This window comes from Grus americana, chromosome 16 (genome assembly GCF_028858705.1).
Source record: "Grus americana isolate bGruAme1 chromosome 16, bGruAme1.mat, whole genome shotgun sequence".
Classification (NCBI taxonomy): Eukaryota; Metazoa; Chordata; class Aves; order Gruiformes; family Gruidae; genus Grus; species Grus americana.
In genome coordinates, this window is record NC_072867.1 from 11,635,809 (window position 1) to 11,663,528 (window position 27,720).

Here is a 27,720-nt window from a genome sequence, read left to right on the forward strand (position 1 = left end):
TAAGATTATTTAAAAAAAAAAAAAAAAAAAGTCATGCAGTTACAGCTGTTTACATCAGTGGAGGATCTGCATTGGTGAGGACTCCAGTGAGGATTCTTGAGAGAGAACACACTTGTAAACACTTGTCTGTATTTCAGACCATTCAGAAGAATGAAGGATGTGTTTGTCTGGTTAGAATGGAGCATTGATCCAGTGCTGAAACTTTTTTGACAGACTGCCAAAGAGCTGCTTATTTTTCATCTTCTCAAGCCCAAGGTTTTCCTTTTTCGAACCACTGAAGTGGCTAGTAAAGGAGGGATGGATGCCCTGAGAGCTGGATGAGATGGAAATGAAAATAAGTGGTCTGAAATAGTAGATTTCAAGCAAGACTTTTTTTTGCAGAATGTTTTAATAATTCTAAGTGACTTCAGCCAATGCTTTTCATAAGAACAATCACTTATTTAAAACTGGACTTGTTAATGATTTTGACTTGCATCAGACTCACTCTAAAAGGGGAAAAATAGTTTTGCTGTTGGCTGCATCAGAATAGATCTGGGCTTTTGGAGATGATTGTAGTGATCAAAATGGCTATCTGTCTGAATTTTGAGGAGAGATTTTATTTTTGGCTTGTTGCACTGGTAAATACGTCATTGAAACCCTCTGTCAAGCTTTATTTGATATTGCTCAAGAGGTGAGGAGGTTTTCCAGCTACAGATGGAAATAAAAGGTGGTTATAAGGTAGGTCCTTCTTGCTGAGCCTCCAAAAGACTACGGGGTTATCAAAAGTGAGCTGACTGCTCTGTAAACCAACTTCGTCCAGCATCTTCTGGAAACATGAGCTGTTCAAATCACATACTGGGCAATGCCAAGGAGAGTTAACTGTTATGTGTATTGTTGTGCAGTGAATTATCAATGTCCTATTTACCAGTCAATAGGTAGCACTGATGGAATAAACCTCGAATTTTGTGCAAATGAACTAGGAAAGGAAAATTAAACTGCTTAATTGAATAGAAGCGTGATACAGTTATCTCTCTTTAGACTAATACAACTTTCCCTAGGAACATGTAGGAAGTTTTTCTCTAGCAATGGAAGATAATTTACTTTTTCTGCTATTTCCTTCCTTTTCTTCTGGGGAATACAAAACTGACAATTCCACATACCTTTATCACTAATTTGCTGTTTTACTGTGAGCCATATGCAAGTAGAATCAACACCTAGAAGCTATTTCAACAGATATGGCTTGCCCGTGCTCTCTGTATGATTGTGGGATTCCAGCTTGATAGCTGCAGAAATTCACTTCTTCAAGGATCACGTAGTAGAAAGATAAAAGGAAAAAAGTCTAGAAAAGAAATGAACTGTGATTTCATGGCTCATAAACCAGCTGAGGATTAGACTTTGCTCTAAGTAAATTGGCATTAATTCTCATTTCATCAAATCAAAATACAAGTTGTTATTGTCTGAACTCATATGCTGCTAAAAAACCCACCCACTTTCTTGAGCATAAGTGATTGTGAACTCTTAACTCCTTTCTCTTACCCTGTTCAGATACTGGTTTTGCTAGGCTTGTATGGTTTTGAATACTTGAAATTCCTCCAACGATGTACTGTGTTTTACTTTCTTAAAACAAATCAAAGAATGTACTTTCTTTTTTAGCCATACCAAACTACATTAATTTCTCCACTCTTTAATTAGGATATCTACTGGCATTTGACTTAATGATTCCTCCAAATTTCTTCTGTGGAAGAGCTGAATCTGGTTATTTGACTGATATTGCTTAATTTCCACTGAAATAATACTTCTAATGTACATGGCAGAAACATCCTGTAAATCTTACTGTTCTGCTTAAGAACTTCTTCAAAAGTTTTCCTTCACTGAAACAAAAATTGTCTGATGGATATAGAGATCCTGGCTTTTCATATTCAGTAGTTCTGTCCTTGAGCAGAGCACTTCTGAGCTGCCAGAGTATCTTGAACAGAGTTGAAACCCTAAATCTCCTTTTTAACATTGAAGCATGCCCAAGCAGATGCAGTTAATTGTGTATTTCATGTGTGTCCTCATATGCTCAGGAAATTAGTAGCTTGAAAAAATGGTTTGCAGCTTTCCAGCCATTGGAAAGTTTTGAGAAATGTTTAGCCTAGTTTCCCTGTCAAAAGAGAAATTCAGTTTCTCTTTTGAGAAATTCAGGATGTATCAACAAAGCAGAAAAGGGAAGATGAAGAACTGCTGAATTAGCTAATTCCTGACAATCTTCACAGTGCCTCTCACATGGAACAGTTCTGATTTTCTGATGTGTTCAGCCAGCTTTTCCCATTCATTCCACTGTAATGGTGCCCACCCATCTGCAAGCGCAGATGACAAGTCCTTTGATCAGAGTACTTGGGTGAGAATTAAATTTGCTCCCCATTCAGCATCATGTATGAGTTCTGTCTCATAAACAAGACTTTAGTACTTGAAAGCCATTTGAGTTTGTTCTAGCATTAACCAGTTGCACATTTTAGAACTGTAAAAGTCACTGCTGTAGGAAAGAATGGGTTTCTTTGTTTTGTTTGCAGCTGTAGGTAATACAGTGCAACCGCTGAAACGGTTGGAGCTAGGATGGACTATTCAGTCAAATCCCCCTGCTGCCCATGAGGAAGCTGGATAAACAAGAACTGTTTGAACAGGTCCCTTAAGTGCTATTTCAGAAACAGTTTATACTATACAGCCGTCTAGCTCTGTAGTTTGAAAGAAAACTGAGATATGCACGATGTCCCCAGTTCATTCTCTACTGCGTAGCAGGTGATCGAAAGATATACTGAAAAGGTTCCTTCTTCACACTTTCTCGAAAGGATAGAGCACTATTTGCCAATTGTTTTGAAAGTCCTTACTGTGTTTTACTATGCTCTTTTAGATGTGGATTTACTTTCTGATATTACAGTAACATTATTAGGACCTCTAGAGAGGGTGCAAAAAGGGAAGTGCAAATTTATGTGTTTAGAAAGTTGTAACCTGCCTCGCATTAAGGAAAGCGATAGCATGGACAAATGGATTGCCACCACCTGCACAAACCATGGTGATGTGATCATTGTGGAAGTCAATCCTGAAGGAAGATGCAGAAATAATTCAGCAGCTCAGAGCTTTCTCCTTGCTGTTCTTCTAGTGATCTCTACAGTCCTCCTCCACTGCCCTAACCTATTCCCCTCAGGCTTGCAAGAAGAAATGACAGCAGCTGATGTGCAGACAGGAAGCGCAAAACAGATTTGCAGACAGAACCGATTTGTGAGCAGAGTGGGAGGGGAGGAATTGCTTCAGGTTTGGGGGAGATTTAATTGCTGTGCCAAGGGAGAGACAGATGCTGGGGTGGAGAGATCCTTGCTGTTTTAAATACTAAGTAGATCATGACAATACTAAAATGACTGAGAGATACTTTTAGGTTAACATAAATGACCAAACGGCCTTTTCTGACCTTAAAATCTGTGAACTGTAGATCATTAAATACATATTTTAGGAAACAGAGAAATTAAAAGCTGGGGAGAATCACAGATCATGTATCACAATCTGTTTCTTCATTACATTTTATAGATTCACTGTATGGTCACGCTATTAATTATTTATTGATCTCTGCAAAGGACTAGAAAAGTTCTGTAGTAGCTTTTGTAAAATTAGTAAGAACTTAACGCTATCAAAATATGCTGTACCAAATCTGGTACTAAATCTTGAGAGTGGTTTTTTTCCCCTGATAATTAAAGATTTTAATTAAAGGTGTGAGAATGACTTGATTGCCTCACCATTTCTTGAATATAAGAAATGTGCTGATGCTCCATCAGTGTCAAGTTTGACATAAGATTTGATGGAAGCTGCTGAGCTCAGTAAATGTAGCTTCATGCTAATTTAAATCATGAGTAATACTAGTTAGCAAAATAGTTATGTTCATTCAGATGAGATGAGAATCGGAACCATTATTTTTGGTCATTATTAAATACTGAGAATAGATATTACCCATGAACAGAAGCATTTAACTTTTTTACAATATGCACAATTCAGAAATGTGTACAGTCAAAATACTAAGTCCTCACAAAACTCCTCAAAAACAAGCCATAGTTGAGAGTCAAAACTGATGAATTGGAAAGATCTTTGATGATTTTTTGTTGTTGTTGTTTTTAATCAACACATCAAATGAAAATAAATAAATCCCAAGCAGGATCCAAATGGAGTATTGGAGACATTTCTGCTTCCTTTGCAAACATATCCAGATTGAGAGAAGTCAGCCTCGCTGTGCTGTCCCTCTCTGTTATGAGAAACATGTAGCAGAGAATAACAGCTCATTAAAGGTTAGCAATATGCTTGATAAAATTTTCTCTTGTACACAATAAGAGATATTTTGGGCTTTTCTTGTCAATTTTAGTCTCATATTTGTGTTTCCAAGTGCTGATTCCTAATAGGTTTGTGTGTAATAACTCGTGGTGCTACAGATAAGACATTGTGCCTCTGCTCTGAGAGTATTATGGGAATAATATGTAATTTGGAAAATAAAAATCTTTAATACCAGTTCCACCAGAGAAGAGATCAGAATCTATAAAGAGAACTTTCTTAACTCCCATTTATTAACAGGGTGTTTGGAAGTTATAATGATATTGGGAGAGCAGTATTAACCTGTAATGAAAAAGATTTCTATCTGCAAAGGGTATCTTGACATTGTTCAGCTTGTGCTCTTCCCAAGAACCTTTCTCATATTGCTTTGAATCATTAGTAACAACTGTAATTTAAAAGTTGTTTTTGGGTACTGTATGTACTTTTGTCCAAATCCACCTGTGTTAGTTTTGCTATAATTTGCTATAAATAATAGGGAGATATTAGCAAAGGTAAGCTATTTCTTTTGGGTCATCATTTGCAAAACAAATCACAAAACTATATCCTAGATAAAGAAGCATTTAGGGGATTGTCAAGCTAATTTTTTTCCCAAGCTTTAATTTTTCAGCACAACGCACATAGAAATGTGTGCCTGATGGATAAAATGGGTACTGTTCACTTGTGCATCAGAGAGGCCACATTGCTGGCAATGACAGAGTCGTATATTCTAAAAGAGATTGCTGTCAAAATGCCCGAGTTTACCATGGGCAATATGCCCCTAAGTACTGACCGAATGAAAATCCTATTCAGTTTTCAGCTTGCCTATCAGTGATACCAGAGAGCTTTTATGTTGAGATGAATATCTGCGTGCCTGGGAATGGCAGCTTGTTTGGCTGCAGGTAGAATATGTTGAAGTGTCCTGATAGTTTTTCTGCTTCCTTTGAAACAGCATATGCGAGAGGCTGCTGAACGGCGGCAACAGCTGGAGTTGGAGCATGAGCAAGCCTTGGCTGTTCTCAACGCCAAACAGCAGGAAATTGAACTCCTGCAGAAGGTAAGTGGAGAAAAGGAAAGTCAGGTGAAACAGCAAATTGCAGTGACAGAGCACAGATCATGAAACACATCTCCTGGTTTAAAGGAACTTGAACCACAACTGCCAAACTAGTTCCTGTTCTGGATTGTTCTGCGTGATTGCTGGTGCAGTTGTGAGAAGTCGATGTTTACTGTTGGGTTTACATGACTGTACTAATTGACTTATAAATGTTTATGCCAGTGAAGATTAACTTGACACCAGTATATGTAAGCCCTCATATTTTCCATTAGGGAGAAAAGTGATGCAAATACTTGTATTTCCTTTATATTTCCATTGCTTCCCTCTATATTGGCCTCAGGAATATTTATGCATTCCTTAAATTCCAGGAAAGAATCCAGTCTTAATTTCATGATTATCAAAATATGGGGAATCCACCATTTCCTTGTCAGTTTGCTGGAACAGTTAATCATTCTCACTGACACATTAATGTTTTCTTAGAATTTCTTTGGCTTCATCATCCAGACACTGGCAATTCTTACTACCTTTCTCCACTAAATTAGATGAAAATAAGTCCTTGTCAAGGTACTTACACATTACAGTTCATCTTCTTTTTCATAAACTAAACAGTTGTTTAAGTACCTCATTTCCAAGCTCATTCTGTAATTCACAAATCACTTTAAGACATTTTTTTTCACACTGCAACTTCTCAGTATTCATTACAATGTAAAAAACATGGCATTGAGTTTCAGTCTTACCAAAGTCAGTGCAGTTGTCTAAAGACTAATGTTGATTTTTCCAATTGCTTGACTAGATGAAAACACAGAAACAATAATGCTAATGATAATTTGGTAGAGAATTGGCATGGAGGGACATTCTCAGCAGAATAAAAAGATGTATGTAAATATAGTTTGCTTGAAATAGAAAGCTTCACTTGACCAAATGAAATCTTCCAGTTAATTTTCTTTTAGCCTTTTGCAATTAATCAATTTAGGCATATTTCAAAATGCCATTTCTAGTTGTATTCAGCTGTTATCATTTGAACTTCCACATAAATTTTGCACATACATTTCTTGGAAAAGCAAAGAAACCAAAGAAAGGTACAGCTTTTCTTCTTGCTAATTTTTGTCATTTTCTTCCAATAAATCCACATTACATGGGTCTTTTTGTTACAGATTTGCATCAGGAGACAAATCTCTGTAATAATGTTTTCTCTAGTCATTTTTGCTAGGCTATAGCATGATAGACTTCGAGCATAACAAGGTTGTATTGTATTTGTTATTTTACCCAATGCGACTAGCTGAGCATTTGTAGCCAGTGATTAAATTCTTGTTCAGTGGAGCTGAAGTAGCATGGAATACAAGATCATTTGTGTTAAAAATTATTATCTAATAATCATTTACCACTGAGTTCCACTAGAATTTTAGCTTAGAATTCCTATACTAAAATCCACCATAACAATTAATCTATGCATTATTTAGTAGAAGCTTTTAAGAAATAATTCATCCTTCTTACTGGTTTCATTCCTTAGCCTGAAATACTCCTTCTAGGACTTTGCACAGACACTCATTTTCACCCTCAAATGTCTAATTCTTTGTGATTAAGTTGCTATTGTGCCTTTTAAAATTATTATTGTCTTTCATAATAAGGATCTGTGACAACTTAAATGAGTATTCTACCCGTCACATCTCTTGACAAAATCTGTATGTGATATTCATTCTAGATACCACTTAAAAAGAAAAAGGGGTTTTTTAAAAAAAAAAAAAAAAAATTATTTTCAGCTGCTCCAAGCTCAGATTCTTTTCCATTGTGACATGTTGCGATCCTAGCTTGATTGAGATGCTTAGTTGCTTCTGTAATGCTATTATTAATGCTATAGAAAAAGAATGAAGACCAGATTAGTACACTGTATGGGTAGCAGAGGTGAAGTATTCAAAACATTGAAAGATTTTGGGGGGATGTCTACACTGAGTACTGTTCTATCTTGTAGAGAGATACCCAAGCTACCTGTAGTTCTCTAGGCATGGTGGTGGAGACGAGCACAGGCTAATTTGTTCTGCTTTAGTGTCTAGACTGCTCGTATCCAACACATCTCCTTTTTAACATTACAATGCAGTGTATATTGTCAGAAAAACAATTTAAATAAATCTGTTACCTAAGTAACTACAATATTTTGCTTCCATCATTAAACAGGAATCACTGGCTCACATTTCATCCAGAGCTGACCTCCCAATATACCTAATACATGTGTGTTAAATTCTTTCTTCCTTTTTTTTTTTTTTTATTAGAGTGATCTAATTACTTGAAAAAGTACCATGAAATGAAAGTAGTAATTCCAGGCAGTAACAGGATGACATTTCACAGAATATCTTGTTACTGTCGTAAAGTTGCTGATGAACCACAGAAATGTGCACTTTAAAACAAAGCAAGTTACTGGTACAGTCTGATGCATTTGCTGTCACATTTTGATATTATAAATAAAAAATCGTTGTGCTTTTAATATATGTACAGACTGATCAGATTTTCAGCCTAAAAGGAAGAATATAATATTGTTCATCAAGGTTTTGTGTTGATGGGGAATCAGTCATTTTCTCCAAGAAAGCCTTACTACAAGACAGTTCGATGTAGAAGAGAGATAGCTATTGCTGCAGGTTTTCTAATCATTTATCAAGAACTCATATTCTGGGTAGATTTTATTAAACTTGTAATGATGGATAACACAAGGCTTTCTATTACCTGTCATCATACGTTCGCCAATGCTCCTGGAGCCAATATTTTATCAGGTGCTAGCAATAAGACTTATTATTGTAGTACAGGAAGAAATATGATTGTGCTTGCAGGACCAAAAGAGGCTTTATTACCATGCATGACAGTGAAGTATAGTTTGGGTATATGTTTTCAGTTGTGACGTTATGGCCTGACTCAGCTTCCACTGAAGCCAATAAGGGAGTAGGGTAGCCGTCATAGATGAGGAAAATGATGTTAACATAGCTGAGTCAGTGTCCATCATGGGACTATCTGGCCCATTAAATTAGAAAGTCTGTGAGGTGTTGCCCTTTGCTAAACTGGAGGGTTGTTTTAAGACTTTTCTCTGATGAGGAATGTGCAAAACGTGGTCTTTGGGTTACAGTAAAAAGGAGCTAAGAGGCAAAGCTAGTGCATCACACTGCTATCAGCCTGATACAATAGTTAATAAAATTTTGCTTACCTTGGGGAACCTTTAGTAAAGAAGATAGTGAAAAAATAAATGGAAATAAACTGAGGATTACACAAAGTTACTGAGGTTTTTTGGTTTTAAGGTTTAGATTTTTTCCAACCAAAATTTGGTAACTGAATTTCTGAGCTACATAAAATACACTTTTCTGTTCGTACTGATTCCCTCTTTTCTTCTTTGACTCAGTTGATTGGACCCAAATGTTGCACACCTGTTTAGAGACAACCTTTCTTGTGGTTGTGAGCTATTTACTTACATGATAAATACTGTTGCTGCATGTAGAGAATGAGCTTAATTTTGTGTTGCTTTCTCCTAGCTGGTACGGTAGGTTTCTACACTATGAACCTCCTGCAATGTAGAATAACAGATCATTTTTCAGTTTTAATTTAGAGGGTTTCACAGATACTTCTGATGTGTTCTTGCAGTGTGTTAAGCATGCTCTTCTTGGTCCAACAAAATACCAATGGCTGGTAAGCTTCACTGAGATTCAGTCTCCTAAAAATAAGCAGTTATTTCAGTGCCTTGGAACCAAAGCGCTATAGTAATATTGATGGAGCCATCCCTTCAAGACTGTAATTGGCTTTGGATTTTAGTATGCAGTATGACACTTTATGTGGTTAGAGCATACTATATGTGGCATGATTAATTGATTTTTCTTTTCTCTTTTTCTCTCTTAATTATAAAAACAAGGCTCAGGTTGAAGCTAAGAAGGAACATGAAGGAGCAGTTCAGTTACTAGAGGTAAGAAGATATCCTTTGCTTGTGGAGATTCCGTTCTGAATGTGATGACTTTATGATCGCTTTTGAAAGTTGCAAGAAATATGTAGGCAAATAGGGTTTTTTCTATTCTAATGTAATTGCATCCTTTAATGATTATAATTCAGTTAGGAGTGCATTAAGCTGAGCTGTTGGAAGTGATGTGTGCACCTCAATTTCTCTTTGTATAGAACGGAAATTTTAGTACCTTTTTTTTTTTAAATACTATCATGCATAGCAAGGAAGTGATTACTTGTAAGAATTTTTATTACTTAGGCTGGAAATATAGCTGCAACTAACAATTAATTACCTAGGGTCCTAATTAAATACTGTCTAGTAAATATAAAGCAACATGTTAAAGAGCCAAAATTTTTAAACCTAATGGAAGAATTTGGATACTTCAAAAAACCTTCAAAGGATGTCATAGGGAGAGAACACTAGAACATACTAGATATTTTCAAGGTAGTCTGAACTGGGCATTTGAAAATCGAGGGCACCAGAAACATATTCAAATTTTTAATTAGAAACATAGAATACTTTTGTTTGGAAGGGACCTCTGGCTACCTGGTCCGATTCCCTGCTCAGAGAAAGGCCTTCTTTAACATTACTGTAGGCTGCTCAAGGCTTTGCCCGGTCCATTTCTAAATATCTCTGGGAATGGAGATATGATCACCTCTACGGGCAGCCTCTTGAGCACTTTCATTATAAAGAACATTGTTCTAGTATCCTATCAGATTTTTTCTCTGGGTTCTACCCATGTCCATTGCCTCTAATCCTATCGCTGTGTATCACCAGCAGGGGCCTTTCTTAGCATTTCCCAACTATACTGCAATATGTTTTTAGAATTTGCCAATGTCTATTGGATTTAGTAAGTAAACACTGTTAAATAAATTAAGTTTTGAGAGATGATTGCGATGATTCAATTTACTAACTTTTAAGGCACTAAATACCTGCACATACAGACATCATCCATAAAGATATATCAAAAAATCTTAGTGTTTTCCGTAGCAATTGCTCAATTATGATCTTAGCATGGGGCATTTCCTGTAAATTCATTAGCAGTTGAGTTTATGGACTTTGAATCACATTTCAAGCTTTCCTTCAAGTCATTAATCCTAAAGAAAAATCTAGTAATTTAGTCTTCTGTGACTAAGGATACAGAATTGCTTGTGTCGTGTATAGAAGTGGCATGAAGTATAGGAGCAAATTCTTATCCCCATTCAAAAACCATGAGCTTCCCTGTCAATTTTAGTTGGAATAGGGCAAGGTTTGCAAAACCTCTTTGTCTTGGGTAGGAGTGAAATTTTTAGAGATTTTAAAATGAGACTCTTATAATAATGGAACCTTCATAATGGATACATACAGTTATGGTTAAATTACATATTTAAACACAAAAAAATCAAAGGAGAATTGAAATAAATTAATACACTTGAATATCTGCCTGGTGCTGACAAAACCTTTTATTCCCTTTTCCGTCTGCTGTTTAGAAATGCAGGCTGACCCACAGTGTTGTGCAAGATAGGACGAATGGCAACAACATGTAACAGAAATTAGAACTCTTGTAAGAAGGTTCCTAAAGCAAACAATTCCTCCCCAGTTTTTCAAAACTAGGCTCAACAGATTCTTTAAGTTACAGTCATATCATTTGATGTACTTGGATAAGGTGAAGTGTCAGAAAATACAGATGTACAAGTAATTAGCACACTAACTACATCCAGATTTCCTTTTTCTCTTTTTTGTTCTTCATTTTTTCACACAAAATAGGTTTTCGCTGGTAACTACCAAACTAACTTTTCTGTCTGAGGAAAAGAAAAATCATTATATGGTTATTAATTCTTAACATATCATACATATCATAAAGAACATGCAATACCATAGATTGATTATAGTAACTGCATTGACAATATTTCATTTAGAAATCTGTTTTTAGCAGAAAATAATTTCTAGTCTTTTTACCTTCTCACAGTAGTTCTGTCTGTGTACTTGCTGATCACGCACTGACTGAAGGTGGTTTTTCTGGTGCATTGATCATGTTTAAATACATTTTTTAAAAATCTGTTTGTTTATATCTATAAAAGTTAATATTCTCACAGAAAGTGTTTTACTTACAGACTTTCATTATCATTGTATATATTGTTTGTTTTGCCTTTAAGAATATAAGATTAAATTATTATTTAATGCCTGGTGGAAAGTGTATGATGCAGGAAAACAGAAGTAGAAACAAAGCAGGCAAGTGATTATTTATCCCCCCTCAAGCTAATCAAAATCCCTATTTAGCTGATTGTCTGCCACCTCCGATTTGCATAATGCCATCAAAGTTTCCTAAGCTTTTGCTTTTTATTGTCATAAGCCCATTAATTTTTAGCATTTTATTTAATCTGCCTTTTGCGATTTCAGATCAGCAGTGGTATTGATTTCTGAAATGTTCTATAGCGTGGTTTGCGTTAATGCATGTTTTCACACGTGTTAACTGTTCTAATATATTTTGCTTTGAAATGTAAAAAAGTGTTCAAAACTATTTTTATTTCTTTGTTTATTTCACATCTCTTTGTTTACTGTGTCTTGTTTGGAATTTATTGCTTTGCACTTCATCCAGAACACCTTGGACAGCATGCAGGTATTTTAGGGCATAAATTCTCCTTTCCCTGTCCTGAATCCTGCACTTTTCCCTTTAAAATGAGTATGACAGTCCTGCCTAACCTTGCATGGAATGTGTGCTAGAACCATTGTTATGCAAGCATGCTTGGCATTTATTGGCCTAATACCAAATGACAAAAATCAGAGCTTTTTTCTACAAAAGATTAATCTTCAAATATGGCATGAGTTAATGAGAACTCACATACTAGTTTTGAAAGTTAATTTCTTATGAGCATGCCCAGTAAGAATGGTTTGATAGTTTATTCAAGATGGTAGCTTTCTGACTGTGTGGATTTTGTCTGAATTCAGATTGTTTCTTTGTTAATACAGATCTGATCTTATCTGATATTTTCACCTGAGGTTGATTTATTAAGCCACCTACTGAAAGCCATTGCTGCTACATAAACAGTTAAACTATGAAATGATATCTCTGTAGCAGAATGCGAGCTAATTACTAGTCTGAATTCAAGCCTATCCACCTGGAAAGTTGCTTATCATCTTATCTGTCTTGTGTGAACAGTATCCATCTTGTAAAGGATGAAGTCTGCTTCATTTTCAATTTAAGAAGCTGTTTAAGTTTTACAAATAGCACTAGGTATTGTAGATGAAACTTGGCAAGTCCTAGGTGATATACATTCGGTATGGTCTGCAGTAGAGAATGTCTTTTCATACAACCACTGCTATAGGCAGATCCAGTTTTAGGGAGATCTGGTAGACTTGGTACTTTTGTGCCATCATTATTAGGATAGGCTATATGGGCAGAACTACGATACAGACTGAAAATTCGGTACTTCTGAGAGTGTGAGCACATGCCTCGCTCTGCAGTGACATACATGAATACGTACATTTTACAGTGAGGTGAGTCTGGCAGGCTCGCAATAAACTGAGCACTTGCCTGAAGTCAAGAAACAAAGATGGGGATGGGGATTCCTCCTGTTAATACTATTGTGGATCTTATGGCAATTTTTTCTTTATATAGTATCAGCTTTGCGCTCACTTCTAACTCACAACTTTGATTAAAAACAATTAGTAAAGGCATTTTTCTTCCAGGCTTTGTACTGATGTGAGAGAACAACTTGAAGATTCTAGATACTCAAAAGAAAAGTCGAAGAAAGCATATACTGAAATGCAAATAAGTCTTAAATTAATAAATAACAATACATTAAATTAATATTTTTTCAAAAATATTCTTAAGGCAGTCTTAGCATCTTGTTGGGGTCTGGATTGTGATATTTTTATTTTTTATTTTACACTAGAGTTTCCATAACTGCCTGTGGGAAAGGTCAGTATATATTCTTAGAGAGTTGAGTAGCTCATCCTTAAACTTACCCTTGGAAAGAGGGAATCTAAAAACCCAAACCACTTTACTGCTTTGTTTGTTTAATGTTCTTTTAAAATTGTACATAGATGCCTTATTCGTGCAGCAAATTAACAAGTAGCAAAATCTTATATTTCGGTTGCTCAAAACCATAGTGAAAAGATGAAAGACAAAAAACCCCAAAATTAAAGCATTTAGCGTTTGTGTAAAGCTCCCACAATGTCTCTGTGTCTTATTGTTTTCTGTTTCATAGTCAGATTGATACCCTGAGACTTCTTTAGCAGAACTAAATTAATTTGTGTTTTATGAATACAAAGAAATTATATCCTCAAAATTCACTGTAGCTTTAGAAATGTATTTGTGACCAAAAGAGGAACAAACAGTACCACCTTCTGTAGTAGGAAATTTGGATTTTTGTGTTTTTCTGGGGACTATAAGTGTTTTGTTTATCTTTAGCTGTGTTAAGATCTTTGTATAGATGGTACGTATTATATGTCATTTTCTTGATATGTAATATGTGTGGTTTTTCTTATATGAACAGAAAACATTTTTCTCTTTCAAGAAAAACAAACCTTTCGTACAGTTGAATGAATCTAATTGATATCCAGGCTTCCTTTGTTAGTACACGTTTGACTAGGCATGTACTGTAAAGGGGTTTTTAATGAAGGAAAGTGATGTTTGTTCATCATAAAGCATCAGATTAGGATATAATGCATTAGCTTTTCATATAAGGAGCCTATTACTGCCTCTGTTGAGCTACTTCTGCTTGCACTGTTTGGGTCACAGTGCATAAAACACGAGTGCTCCCTAGGTCTCGAATGGCACATTTCCAGAGTACAGGCCAACTGTTTGCCCCTACATGAAAATCAAGCCTCACAAATGAAATTCTCAGAAGCTTTGCTGATTCTTCAATCTTTGCAACAGGTGTTCATATGCTCTTTCCTAACTCTTTGGGCACTCTAGATTTGTGGGTTTTCTCTTCAAGAATATCTGATAGTGTGTGCATATGTACGGACTGTTTATAAATGCAGATTGAAATTTAAATGCATTATACTGAAAACATATCATAAATTTAGCTGGTGCAACGAATGTGCAGATTTGGATAAAAGGTTTTTTTCATGCTTTAGTGTTTTCACTACTCTTAGATATGTTTTTAGTAAAAGTCGTGGAAGAAACCCTGAATTCCCATGCCCTTTGTCATTCCTTTCAGCCAGGGAATCTTCCCTTTGGGTCACCTCATCCATTTTTACACATCAGGAGTTCATAAACTGTATCTCGGCAAATTTCCCAAGTCAGCACAGAAGCTTATCTTCTAAGTTCTGTTTTGCTAAAGCCTGATGCCTCAAAATTAAAACAAAGATGTTTGCCATTTTGGTACTTCTCACAAGCTTACAAACAATCTCCTCTTGGCCGGTGTTTGGATTACTTCTGTGTGGTTTGGCAGCTATAGTGAGGAACATTATTTTTGAGAGGGAATTGAGCCAGTAAATAGACCCATATTCTGCATGACCCATGGTGGGAGCGGGTTTTGGTGGTGTTTTTAAATACATAAATGTTAATCTAACAATTCAGGAGCCTTCAACTTCATAGCCAAGGATGGGCAAACCTCAGAAATATACTTGAGCTTTAGAAAAAGGTGGAAAAGTGCACAAAAGTGACATTCAGATGTGTGTAGAAGTCACAAAACTGTAGGATCTATTTGCATGTGTTCTTGCAGTGATTTTTTTAGCACTGCCAAAAAAATATGATGAGGAATTTCCACTTTGGAAATTGGGGATGAAAGGACTATTTACCTCAATATCACAGGGCTACTAAAAAGTGTAATTCTAAATATGGGTGACAATTTAGGGGGAGAAAAGTGTGATTGTGGGTCTGTTTATCCCAAGTAGTTTGCCTATCCTGGCTTCCTGGTACTTAAGAAAAATCTGATGCAGTCATAGCTCACTCTGATCTCAGTCAAATGTCTGTGTTATGTCTTGCTTGTGCAGGCCAAGGTCCGAGAGCTAGAGGAGAAATGTCGGACACAGAGCGAACAATTTAACCTCTTGTCCAGAGAACTGGAGAAGTTTCGACAGCAAGCAGGGAAGATTGATCTCCTGAGCAGTAACTCGGTGGCATCCTCAGATATCCCTGGTTCTCCCGGTAAATCTCTATCCCAGTTAATGAATGGAATAGCCACTTCTATAGGCAAAGGTGAGGACCAGCATTTTATTTGGAGGTATCTGTTCTGCCCTGTAGGTTTTAAGATGCAACTCAATGACATAAATAGAGTTTGATTGTACAAATGGAGGATAGAATTCCTGTTTTGTGACTTGTTTAAATTTCAGCCTTCACTGAGGTGGTTCCAGTTTTATTCGGTCACTGCTGTGAGGAGAATTCTCTCTAATTGTTGTTGGGTATAGTGAAGAGAAACCTGTTCAGTGTTAAAATGATGTATTCCTTGTGTAAATATCTACTTCTGTTGGAAGAAGAAAAACTATCTGCATATACAGGCTTTGCTGTAAAACCTTCATTGTTACAGGGACAGGAGTTGGTCTGCTATCTTGTTGAAGTAGCAGAGAAACCCCCACACTGCTTACATAAACGAAACTTGTAAACAGAGCTGGGTAGAAAATGGGAAACCTGAATGGAACTTTTTGACAAACATGAAAAGTTTTTTTGATTTAGTTGCATTTGTTCAACATAAAATATACACTTCTCCATAAAAACTTAAAAGTAAAATGTTAAAAAAAAATTCAATGGAAGCAAACACCATCTGCAAAAGCACAGATTCTGTCACAAAGTGATTTTGGTTGGGGAGGAGTATCATGGGATATATTTTACAGAACTGAATAGGGTTAATATCTACAGTTGCTTTCTAAACTCTGCAAAGGTGTGTTCAAATTTTTAACTGTTTTTAAAAGAGTATTTGAACATGTAACTGTCAGGTGTTTTAGGAACAGAAAAGTTGCAACAAAAATATTGTTGATTTGCATTTTAAAAGAGATGCAGACTGTAAAGTAAAAAAAAAAAAAAAGGTAATTTACAACTGTATTGGTGTTATTACACTTATAGTGCCTAGAATCTTTAACACAGTGTGTTTTTCCAAGATCTGTGTTGAACTTTCACAAGGTCATCTCCTGTTGCCAGAGACAACTGCTCATCCTAAGTACACAATTTTGTTAACAATTCATTATTCATAAGAAAATTTCAAAGATCAAGGCAAGAGTACCTGAGGACACTTGAAAGTAACTTGCATGTAAATCGCATATTAGATTGTGTATTATAACTGTGTTGTTATCAAGGCTGAGGAGTGTGCTCACCAGCTCAGTATCACCCATGCTAGAATGATTTTACTTGTTCTGCAAAGGAATACTTGTCAGGTAATTTCCATTACTTACAAATTCCCCTAAAGTTGTTTTAAAATATGTATGAAGAGGAACTGGAAAAATGAAATAGTCTTGACATTTTTTTTATTTCATCTTCCTAACATTCTAGAAAAATTCTGAGGCATAGGGCCTAGAAATCACAAATCATTTGCCTATTGTTACAGATGAGCAGTTATTTTCAGTGAAGGGTGCTAAACTCAATGTGAAACCGAGTCAAAAGGAACCAAGGTGACATCCCTCTTTCATTTCACTTCAGTAACTTTGTACTTTGTATGCCTTGGGTTTTTGAACACAAAATTGGAGCTGTTTGCAGTCTTGCCCATTGTGATGCATATTATTTTGTAGGCTTTTCTGGACCTGCAAGTATTACCTAAGGAGATATTAAAGTGCACTAAATGGAGAATTCAGAAGGCATTACCTGATAGCCCTAAGAATTTAGTAGAAATTTCCTTAGTATCAACAGGATTAGCTCCTCATCTCTCTAAGGACAGGCTTTTCAGAGCAACAATTAATTTTAAAGGAAAGGTAATTAGGTATTGAAATGTCCTTTAGGCAGCTAGTGAAGGTCCAGTCTGTATCTCTGGAATCGATCTAAATAGGCCCCAATCCTCAAATAAAAATCAGCTGAACTTTTTGAGGTCCTCAGTCGAACTCTCCAAATTAACTTATATTTATTCTTGAAATACTAATGGAAACAGCTTTTAAAAAAAACCTTCAAAACATAACAAACAGAAATCTTCCAAGAAATCCTTGACTAAAACCGCAGAAAACACAGCCAGATCTGTACTGAAGTCATTTAAAGGCCTTTCTCTGTATACCTTTTCTCATAACTTATTGATTTTTATGCGACTTAGAATTCACAGCCTGCAGCACTGATGTATAAACATCAGAAATCCTTGGACAATATTCATTCTCAGTATGAATGCACTGATAACAATCAAGTAATGTTTAAGCAAGTGGGCAGGATTTCTAATTATTGAAATCAACCATTTCACAATAACGATGGTAATGCTACAGCAAGTTCTTCAAACCAGAAGTGTAATTATTTTTATTATGTGTGAGGAAGAAAGAACACAAGAGGGAACACAAGGACAGCTTTCAAAGCAAAGCAAATAACGGAAATGAGATCAGTTTATGGCCAGCTGCTTTGCCTTAATTGGTGATGTTTGAATGTATCAGGAAATGAAATAAACCTAGCCAGAATAGATTAGAATGTAAAAAGTTAGCTCTAAACATATAATAATGTCACAATCAGATATAGAAACCTTAAGATTTATTATTCATCAGATAAAAGGCTCATTTAAAGGGCCTTTCTAGATAATTTAGGTAGTCTATAATGAATCAGCAGTTCCAATAAATAAAATGGAGAGTCTAATTGTACTACAAGTATGGCCAGTTTTAATTCTACTGAGACATTTAAATTAAGTCTGGTGCTTTTCCTTGCCCCTTTCCTTGAAAGGGTGTTCTTCAGACTTCCTTAACAGATATTTGCCAGTCATGGAAAAATAAAGGCCATTTTGAGCATATGCAGATTTTAAGAGACTTTACAGACAAAAACCCTGTGGCTTTCTAACATTCTTCTCTAGTATTTAGAGAAAAAACAAGGTATTTCTAGACGCTGCTGTGTCTTATGAACTGACCTCTTGTATTTTTCATTTTAAACTTTTTTTTTTCTGGAGTCCAAATATAAAAGGAAAGGTGTTTTTTTTGTTTTGTTTTGTTTTTTTTTTTCTTCTTAGTTTCCAGTAAGTTAACAAGTTTTAAAACAAGCTTTATAGATCTGATTCCTCCACATTCTGTTGTTCAAGCCCGGGGACATCAGTGAAATTGCCTTCGATGAACAAGAGAACATAGTTTGAAGTTGTTTCTTATTTTGGAGGTAAAGTTAGGCCAGTTTTTAAATGCAGCCATTTTTCTCTGTACTCATGTATTCATAATCCACAAAAGTAGACATTTTGCAGAAATAATCAGGAGAATACAGATATTCAGGAGGTTTCAGAAGGAATGTACTTCATGCACAATGAATCTCAATTTTTGCAAAAGTATTGCTTGATGATGCTTGTGTTTATTTTTTTTAATCCAACTGTGGCTCTACATACATAGAATCAGCATGAATTTACATATATTATTTAAGCAGCTCATCACCTTTTAAAAGTCTCCTGTACAGAACACACAGGAACTAACTGCTAACGTTGTATATGATACAGCTTGCCCAAAAATCTATTCTTTATTGCAGATATTAGAATACCTTGAAAATGCAGTAATTTTTAAGCTGCTTTATGAAATAGATCACATTGTGGTCCCAGATAAAAGCAGTCCCACAGCATAGGAAATAAATAGCCTTAGAGGATCAGCTTCTGTTATTTCACACATGTTTTCATAACAAGACAGGAGTCGATGGCAGCCAGTACAGATTTTATTGAGCAGGTAGATATTACATTGCACAAGTAGCCAAATGAATAGAGAAACAGAGGATACTGAAGGCAGCAGTAAGTCGGGTTAGGAAGACAGACCCATTTTGCATAGCTAGATTTGGGGCGCAAGCTGTATTTCCACATACATTAATGGATATGGGTATAGACTTTGATGGGATGTGAGGTATCTGTGTAGGCTGTATCTAATTATTAGCACCATCTGGAGCCATAGATGAGTCCAGTCGCATGATGCAATTGCAACTGCCACACAGTTTTCTCTCCTATGTGTTAAAGACTCAAGGTAAATTTTATGTACCCTGTTTTACAAGTGGAAAAAATAAGGCAGTTGAATATCTTCCAGCATCTTGATATTCCTGGAGTTCTTGATAATGTGTGTTCCTATCCTGGTTATCATCCTATAAGTATGCAAAGCAAGGGCTATATTGTCCAAGAATCTTTCTCACATTTTCTATGTAGTGCAACTAATTTAATAACAAAGCCTGAAAAATCCAGGAGGTATGAGACCAAACAACAGTTTCCTTTGAATGAATAATCACAGTTGGACCAATTATTTATAGGCTTGGCGCTGACAGGCTGATATGGCAAGCACATTAACAGCAAACAGAAGGAGCTAAATTGGCTAAAGGTTTCTGAACAGGGATGTCTTTTCTGTTATATATGTGAGAAAAGTTCCAAGAATAAAAAATGTGCCCTTTTCCAGCCTGGGGATTGCTGTAAGCGGGCTGGTTGTAATTAATCTTTTGAATGATGACTTGTGTATTTCCCTGCTGTCAATGTGCTTAAGCTGTCCTGCTGTAAATTACAGTGATACAGAGAAAATTAATCATATTGGACTAAGGAGCACACCAGAAAAAGCCTCTGATGATATGTTTTGGAGCTTATTCTCCTCTGCAATATGAATAAAGAGGTTCCACTGATAATTCCTGGTGACGTGTGTCTGGGAAACTTGCAATTCAGTAGCAAAACATTGCTGTCCAGACTTCTGGCTGAACTAGAGAGGAAATGCTGAACCTACACATATCCAGGGTCTGAAAAATTAGAGCATAGGCTCATTATGTTAATGAGAGAGAGAAAGCAGAAGGCACTCTGCATATCTGATTGTGTCAGCAATGCCCTAGACTCTGTGCTTTGCTATAACTTCTGCTGATGCTGCAAGCATAATTAGGCTCAGTTTACAATTTCCTGCTTGTTTTCATGTGGTTTGAGGACTAAACTAACAATAAAAGGGGAAAAAATGTAGAAGTATTTTATATTACACTTTATTAGTCTCTCTTGCAACCTTAACAAAGTTGTTCTTCTTACTTGTCTCCTCTCACCATTAGGCCTTGTTTTCACTTGAATCAATAGGAGATAAGAGTGTTCAGCCTCTTGTAAGGCTGCCTCCTTAGGTCCTTTAAATGTGCAGTATAAAAATAAAAAGGAAAAGACAGTTTAAGTGCTTTTAAAAAGCACAATAAAAATATTCAAAAAGCATTTCTGACGATTCTTCCTTTTTCATAGTCTGTCTTCCAGTCTATAGAAACTGGAGAGATGGCACTGTGGTCAAACTATGTGTTTTAGTACTGGTACTAACGAGGTGCTCTTAAGAAATAAGAATCTTGGAACTTACTGCCCTGGAAAAAGCCAAACCACTTCCCTTCATTTCAAAATCAATATCCTGCTAACTAAATTATTAGCATTTCAGTCACTTTCTTAGAAGATAAATGCACGACTTGATTCTACTTTCCAGTATATGACAGAGTCCCTGAAAGGAATAGCAGGGTTCTAACAGCAGTTTTTGGTGCTGGCCATGTTAAACAGCATGTCAGATAACTTCTCCAAAGATATCGGGAATGCTCAGAACAAAAGTGGATTTATTTTTTTTTAATTAGGGAAAACTTTAACTTTTTTTTTTTTTTAATTAAAATACCTTCATTTTCTACATTATGTACCATTACACATTGTTGACTTATGTAATTTACCAAAAGGCCAGGAACAAGTAGGCTTAGCTACCTTTATGCTCTGCTAACTACCTTAGTCTTTTTCTAGAATGATTTCTAACAGGAGGAGAAAATAACTCACTGCTGCTTGTTAGGTGGCAGTGTTTCTGCCTGAGAACAATTACTTATTCTCGCATGTGTTTTGTTCACTGCCAGGTCATGAAAGTCCTTCTGGAAGTCGTTGTGTGATTTCAGAGTTTATACGACCCCTTCAGATATCTGGAGACAAACCAGAACAATTGTCTGTCAAACCTACATTCCTGTCCAAGTCAAGATCTGGTACTCCAAGATGCAGATTTGATTCAGACGTGAGTCTTTTTAAAATTTGTTACTGAAAGTTTATGTTATGGGGCCAAGATCTCTCTTCTCCAGGGGACCAATGCAGATTGATCCACCTGCTCTTAAAAAGTTAAGACATGAATGGTCTCATTTTCTGAGATAACTTGGGAACATGACCAGTGGGAATTTAACTGATAGTTTCAAAGTTTCAGCTGATATCCTAGTTACACAGCATAAAAAATGGGGGTGTGAGAACCTCAGGCTTCTATGAAAACCTTAGCCTTCACTGATGCATTCAGAATGTTATACTATTTCTGTGCATAAGACGAGGTGTAAGTCAGCATTTCTGTCTCTGTTTTGGCCTAATGTCTATATTATGTGGGTTTATTATTATTGTATCTACCAAAAGGTGTGACTGATACAGCCTAGGCAAATGGAAGAGAAATTTGATGCAGTGCCCTGTCCAGACAGGTATGCTCTGACAGAGCAGTAGCTCATTCTGCAGGACTTGTTTTTTGCCTGGTTTCCATGATGTGTGAATCTTCTCATTACAACTAGGCTAATATCGCCCGCTAACAGCACTTTCCAGCACACTCTCCTCAACTGATTTTGAGCCTGTAACCTGGAAATGAAAGTTGTGGGCTGTCATCACTAAACTCTTCCACCATTCAGCTTTACAACTTGGATTTAATTGTACTTTTGAAAGGTTCTGTTCTTCCTTTCTTAGAAAGGTTTTCTGGTTTTTAGTAGAGTTCTAGTAGAAAGTCACTGGGAAGCTCAGAATAACTTTACAAAGGTGCCATAGCAAGTTGGTTGTTGATATTTAGGACAAATATTAAATATAAGGAGGTATAGGACACATTTTGAAAACTTTATGGAAGGGTATTATTTTCTGGTAAATACTGTAAGCCGGTTTTATATGGGCAAACAGCCATGAGAAAATAATCTTCAAATTTTATCCCTCACCTTACAGTCCTGAATCCCATTCTTAATCTTTACGGAAGTAAATAAATTGAAACTGTGTGCATACTTTCTATCTATTTTATATTCATTACTACTGAACCTGTGAAAGCTGATAGAATCAAAATGTTTTTAAATGGCTCACAAGCCTGAGTATGGTATAGGATATTCAGCAATATTAAATTCTTGTATAGTAGGCATTCCATGGGCATATCTAAGGATTATTCACAAATAAATATATTTATGTGTAGCAGCATTACTGAAAAGTGGGAACATCCACTGCTTTTTGAAGAGGCCATAGAAAAAGCAGCCCGAAGTAGTCAAATCAGAAAAAGCAGCTTAGCAACAAGATTTAGGGAAGCAGAACTAACAGCAAGGAACAGAAAAAGTGCACGTCAAATTTAATTCGCTTTTTCTATTATTTTTGAGTTATCTCTCACTGAGAATGTCAGGCCCTCTTTTGCAGAATTGTTCATTGTGTGCCATCTAGAGTGTAATTATGCAATACATACTTACATTATGCAAGCTTACAGAAATTAAGCTCCGTTCTTTTCTAGAGGTATCCAGACTCAGGGGGAGAGTGTATGAATAAAATCTAAAAATAGAGCATAATGCTGTGAAGTCTGAAATAAAAAAAAATGATACTCTGCAAAAATGTATCTGCAACTTCCTTGATTGTTGTTAGTAACAAAGTCTTCTAGAATAAGCATTACTGGGTTAGTTACGAGCTTTGTGACATCCCCATAAAAAGGAATCAGGACTACAATCCTTGAAAATTTGCCTGCATCCCCAAATGCTAGAGGAGAATACCTGTTAGCTGACTATTACTGTCCTCACTGGAAGTGGAGTGTTGGCAGAATAGTGTGTGTTGTGCTAATTCAACAAGCTAACCTACTTCTTAAGAGTTAATTCAGAAGAAAAGTGACGTGACTCAATACTTCTCTGGTGCACTTTGGTTCCATACCAGGAACCAAGCAGGGACCTGTTTAGGCCTGAAAGTTGCAGTTCAATATTCACTCTGTCCAGATTGTAAAGTTTTAATCAATTTTGGGACAACTTACCTTATTTGATTCCACTGTTAAAGCTAGTATTTCTACCTTAATTGAAGTTCTCTCAAGCTGAGGAGAAATTTTTCATTTTTACTAAAACGTTTCACAGCAAACTGTAAAATAATTGGAAGAGAGAAGTGCATCTCTCACTTTAAAACTCTACTAGGCTCAAAGCAAAACAGGAAGAATTACTATTTTACCAGTGAGAGCCTTAGTGCAGAGCTAAAACAGGTGGAGTCTCTGTTGATTCGGCACCACAATTTAATCTCCAGGTTTTGTAGACCAGATTTGTAATGGAATAAATGTGTGGCTTTGCAGAATTGAATTAAATATGGTGTTAAATTCAGAGGAAATACATTATTTCTTTCAGTTAGTGAAAAGGATGGAATTCAACAGATGCTGCTGCTGTGGATTGGATGGGCAAGGGGGTATATTTTATGTGATACTCATTGTTTCCAAGTGTTTGGAAGCTGACACTTGCACCAGCTCTAAACTCAGCATTTGTCACAAGTACTTAGTCACTGGTATTAGGTTTCTACTATTGTTTTCTGATTAAAATATTAGGGTATCACCCTAGGTTGTCTGTGTGATTATATAGCTGTACTATGCCCAGAAGCTCTAGGCATATCACTTACAAAAGGTCATCTTGGAGTAATTAAGTTTACTGTACTTTAATGAAGGCTTTAGTAAAAGCTTAGTCGGGAGGGTGAGGTGGTCAGTGAAACTGGTATGGTTAAGCCGTGCCTGTTTCTTTAGTCTGCAGCATGGAAGGGAGTGGTGTGGTCAGTGTCACATCTCCTTCAGCCATCTCCACTGACCAAATGACAAAGCACCGATCTACTGGTGCTTTGTCAGTTTTGCAGGCTTTTGAGGAAAACCAACATCCAGTCTCAGACAGGTTATCTGAATCTCTAGCAAGATGTCAAGGAATTAGCTCAATTTCTTTGCTGTGTTAGAATCTGAATTGCAGTTCCTTTCTAGCCTAAGCCATTCTAAGTAAAATTAATCAGTTCTGTTCCATGTTAGAATTATTTTAAATTTTTTTTATATGTTGCCTGTTCCCTGTCTGATTTATATTGTCTGTCAGGAAAACAGTGCATGCATCTTTTTGAAATCACATCGTTGCATTTTTTTTTCTTCTCTCTACAGATGGATAATGATCAGAATTCCAATACCTCAAAGCAGAGATATTCTGGGAAAGTCCATCTTTGCATTGCCCGTTATAGGTAAAAAACCCAGCTCATTACACATATAATACATATTTGTAATATTCAGCATTTGGTTTTGCTTCACTTTTATTCATGCATTGAATTATTATGTGGAACCAATGCTATGGATAGCAGACCCCTTTCCCGTTTGCACTAGCTGCAAAATAGTGCCATTTCCATGTGCCATAATTGTCGGAAAAAGTTTAACATGGCATGGCTCTTTTACCCACCACTGTATTTCTAGCCTTCAATTTCTAAATAACATGAGAATACGTACCTCCTGCTTTATAAAAGATGTCTCAATCTGTTCTTATAAATTGCTTTTTCATTAATGCAAGAAAGATTTAAAAGTTCCTTTCATCTTTGCTTTGCACATTAAAATTTCAGATATAAAGTATTGTCACGAAAAAAATTTCTGTGATTAACAATTTATATCAGGATGGATATGGATTTAAATACTTTATAAGAAGTTTTTGTCTGAGTGGCTTGTTTTAGCTGTAACTCACTGTTTTTGTCTTTATTTAACTTGTCTCTGTTGAAGTTAAACTCGTGTAAAAGACTACCATATAAAACAAATGGAATATGGGGACTGGAAAAGATCCCCACAACTGAGATTGCTTTAATTCACTTTAAAAAATAAAGAAGATTTTGGCCAGTGTATTCAAAGAGACCTAAGTGAGAAATGTGTAAGTAAATTCTACAGAAAAGAATGTGGTTTTAAGTGTATAATGCTTACGCAAATAGGTTGCGTTTCATGGCAGCCTGTTGGTGATACAGTTACAGTTCACAATAACAAACTGACTTAGACTCTACTCAGAATATATGTTTTAGAAGGGAAGCAAAAAGATTGAACTGAGGAATTGCCTTCCTGCACAGCCTTAGAACTGTACGCCTTTTCTGATTACTGTTCAGTTGTGTGAGGGTTGTGAGCGAACACGTATGTTTTCCATCTGTACTCCATTGCAGTTACAACCCTTTTGATGGACCAAATGAAAATCCAGAAGCAGAGCTCCCCCTTACGGCAGGAAAATATCTTTATGTGTATGGAGATATGGATGAAGATGGCTTTTATGAAGGTATTTTCTTTAATCTGTGAATTCATGCTAATTCATGCAGATTCAAATCAGTTCATCTGTCAAACATGGTCCCAGTTCTTTCCTTCATCTACTACCAAATCAGTTGCTAAAATTACCCCTATCATCATTGTGTTAATTAACAGAGTTTCTGCACCAGCAAAGCTGGTCCTTGCAGGCATAGCTAATTATAAGATATTTTATATTGTCAGCTTTTCCTGCTGGCAAGATTTAAGTTGACAAGAAAGCTTACTGGCAGTTCTGGTTTTTGCCTCACTGAGCCTTTACAATCTCAAACTGTGAATGTCGGTTCTGTATGGTTTTCACTTATATCTTCTTCCTTATCTTGTCCACTTGCAAGGCATTGACGTGGCTCCTTCAAGGATTTTAATGGCATTGTTCTTTCTCACTAGGGGAACTTCTAGATGGACAAAGAGGACTAGTCCCCTCAAATTTTGTGGATTTTGTTCAAGACAATGAGACCCGGTTATCAAGCACATTAAGCAGTGAACAAGATCAGAATTTTATCAACCATTCGGGTCCTACTTTGGAAGGAGATCTCTTGGAGATAAGTCCACCAAGTCACATAGACTCTAGTGTAATCAGCAATGGCGCAGGGACTCTGGATGTGAACATTGATGAAATTGGAGAAGACATTGTGCCTTATCCTAGAAAAATCACCCTTATTAAACAACTAGCCAAAAGTGTCATTGTGGGCTGGGAGCCACCAGTAGTGCCACCCGGATGGGGAACCATTAGCAGCTACAATGTTCTGGTTGACAAAGAAATACGAATGAACGTAGCCTTGGGAAGCAGAACGAAAGCTCTTATAGAAAAGCTTAACATTTCTACTTGTACATACCGAATATCAATTCAGAGCATTACAAACAAGGGTAACTCAGATGAACTGCAGTGCACTTTGTTAGTTGGGAAGGATGTCATAGTAGCCCCCTCTAATCTTAAAGTGGATAATATAACCCAGATTTCTGCTGAGCTGTCCTGGCTCCCTACAAATAGTAATTACAGTCATGTGATCTTTCTTAATGAAGAAGAATTTGACATTGTCAAGGCTGCTAGCTACAAGTACCATTTTTTTAATTTGAAGCCCAATATGGCCTACAAGGTGAAGGTCATGGCAAAGCCCCATCAGATGCCCTGGCAGCTTCCCCTGGAACAACGAGAAAAAAAGGAAGCCTTTGTGGAATTTTCTACATTGCCAGCAGGTTTGATATTTTTCTCCCTACCCCAAAACTCACCAGTTAAGTTTCTCTGAAAATTCTAGATAAATTAATCTAACCTTTAGCTTTATGCTGTAGTGTCTGTCACATTCATGAGCAGACTGGGGATTATTAGATTGCTTTATGGTATCTAAAATTAATTCCAGTCCTGTGTTATTCTCTTCTTTGTTCCTGCGTAAGGACTGAAGCATTTTTGGTAGATAAACAGGGGAAAGCCATGCTTATCATCATCGCAGTTCACACACTAAGTGTTTTATCAGATTAATCTCCATTTGTATTTAATTTGTCCAGTTATAACATTTCTGTTAGTAATTTATTTTCATTGGTGTGAACAACACTGGCTAAAAAACAGTTTGAATTTGTAAAGATAACAAATCGTGTTTTGGAAAGTCCAAGGTTTTTTCCCACCTTGCTTTTACATTAGGAGTGTTGATAAGTGTTACCAGTCATTTCCCACTATTTAAGAACGTGAAGTGGTGTTGAAAACTAGTGCTGAAATAAATTAGTGCATTTAAAGGATAATCTCATAATTTTGGGGGTATATGGCAGTACCTGAAAAATTTGAATATCTCTCCTTATAGATTCATCTAAAGTCTATCTAATCAAGGCCAAGTAAAAGGCTCCTTATATGTTCAGACTTTCAGAGCATTGAATGCCCCCGAAGCAGGGACAGTCAAATACAAATGACTCCTGGCGAGTGAAATTTCAATAGCATATACTGTGTTGTGGCTTAGTTGACTCCCTGCTGGGATTCGGTTCCAGCAAAGACGCAGGAATTAGTTCTGATCTCTTCCTCGGCTTGTGTGACTTATATGTAAGGAGATATGCAGGACAGTAGTGCTGATTGAGTAGAGAGGGAGTTAAGCTT

At 36.3% G+C, this 27,720-nt stretch overlaps 1 protein-coding gene across 20 annotated transcripts in view; it reads left to right on the plus strand.

The window, feature by feature from the left end:
- RIMBP2 (RIMS binding protein 2) overlaps positions 1-27,720 on the plus strand; it is a 171,720-nt gene that overhangs the window by 109,429 nt on the left and 34,571 nt on the right. For 13 of the 20 annotated variants that reach the window (XR_008579568.1, XR_008579569.1, XM_054844747.1 and 10 more), the window contains 8 exons: positions 5,258-5,362; positions 9,243-9,293; positions 11,905-11,925; positions 15,252-15,456; positions 21,202-21,353; positions 24,483-24,559; positions 25,508-25,617; positions 26,028-26,837. Coding sequence is in view for 18 of the 20 variants with exons in the window: in XM_054844747.1 (XP_054700722.1) it covers positions 5,258-5,362; positions 9,243-9,293; positions 11,905-11,925; positions 15,252-15,456; positions 21,202-21,353; positions 24,483-24,559; positions 25,508-25,617; positions 26,028-26,837 (1,531 nt within the window). In the remaining 2 variants the exon portion in view is untranslated. The remainder of the gene's footprint in view (positions 1-5,257; positions 5,363-9,242; positions 9,294-11,904; positions 11,926-15,251; positions 15,457-21,201; positions 21,354-24,482; positions 24,560-25,507; positions 25,618-26,027; positions 26,838-27,720) is intronic. The other 7 variants (XM_054844749.1, XM_054844751.1, XM_054844756.1 and 4 more) reach the window with 1 other exon arrangement.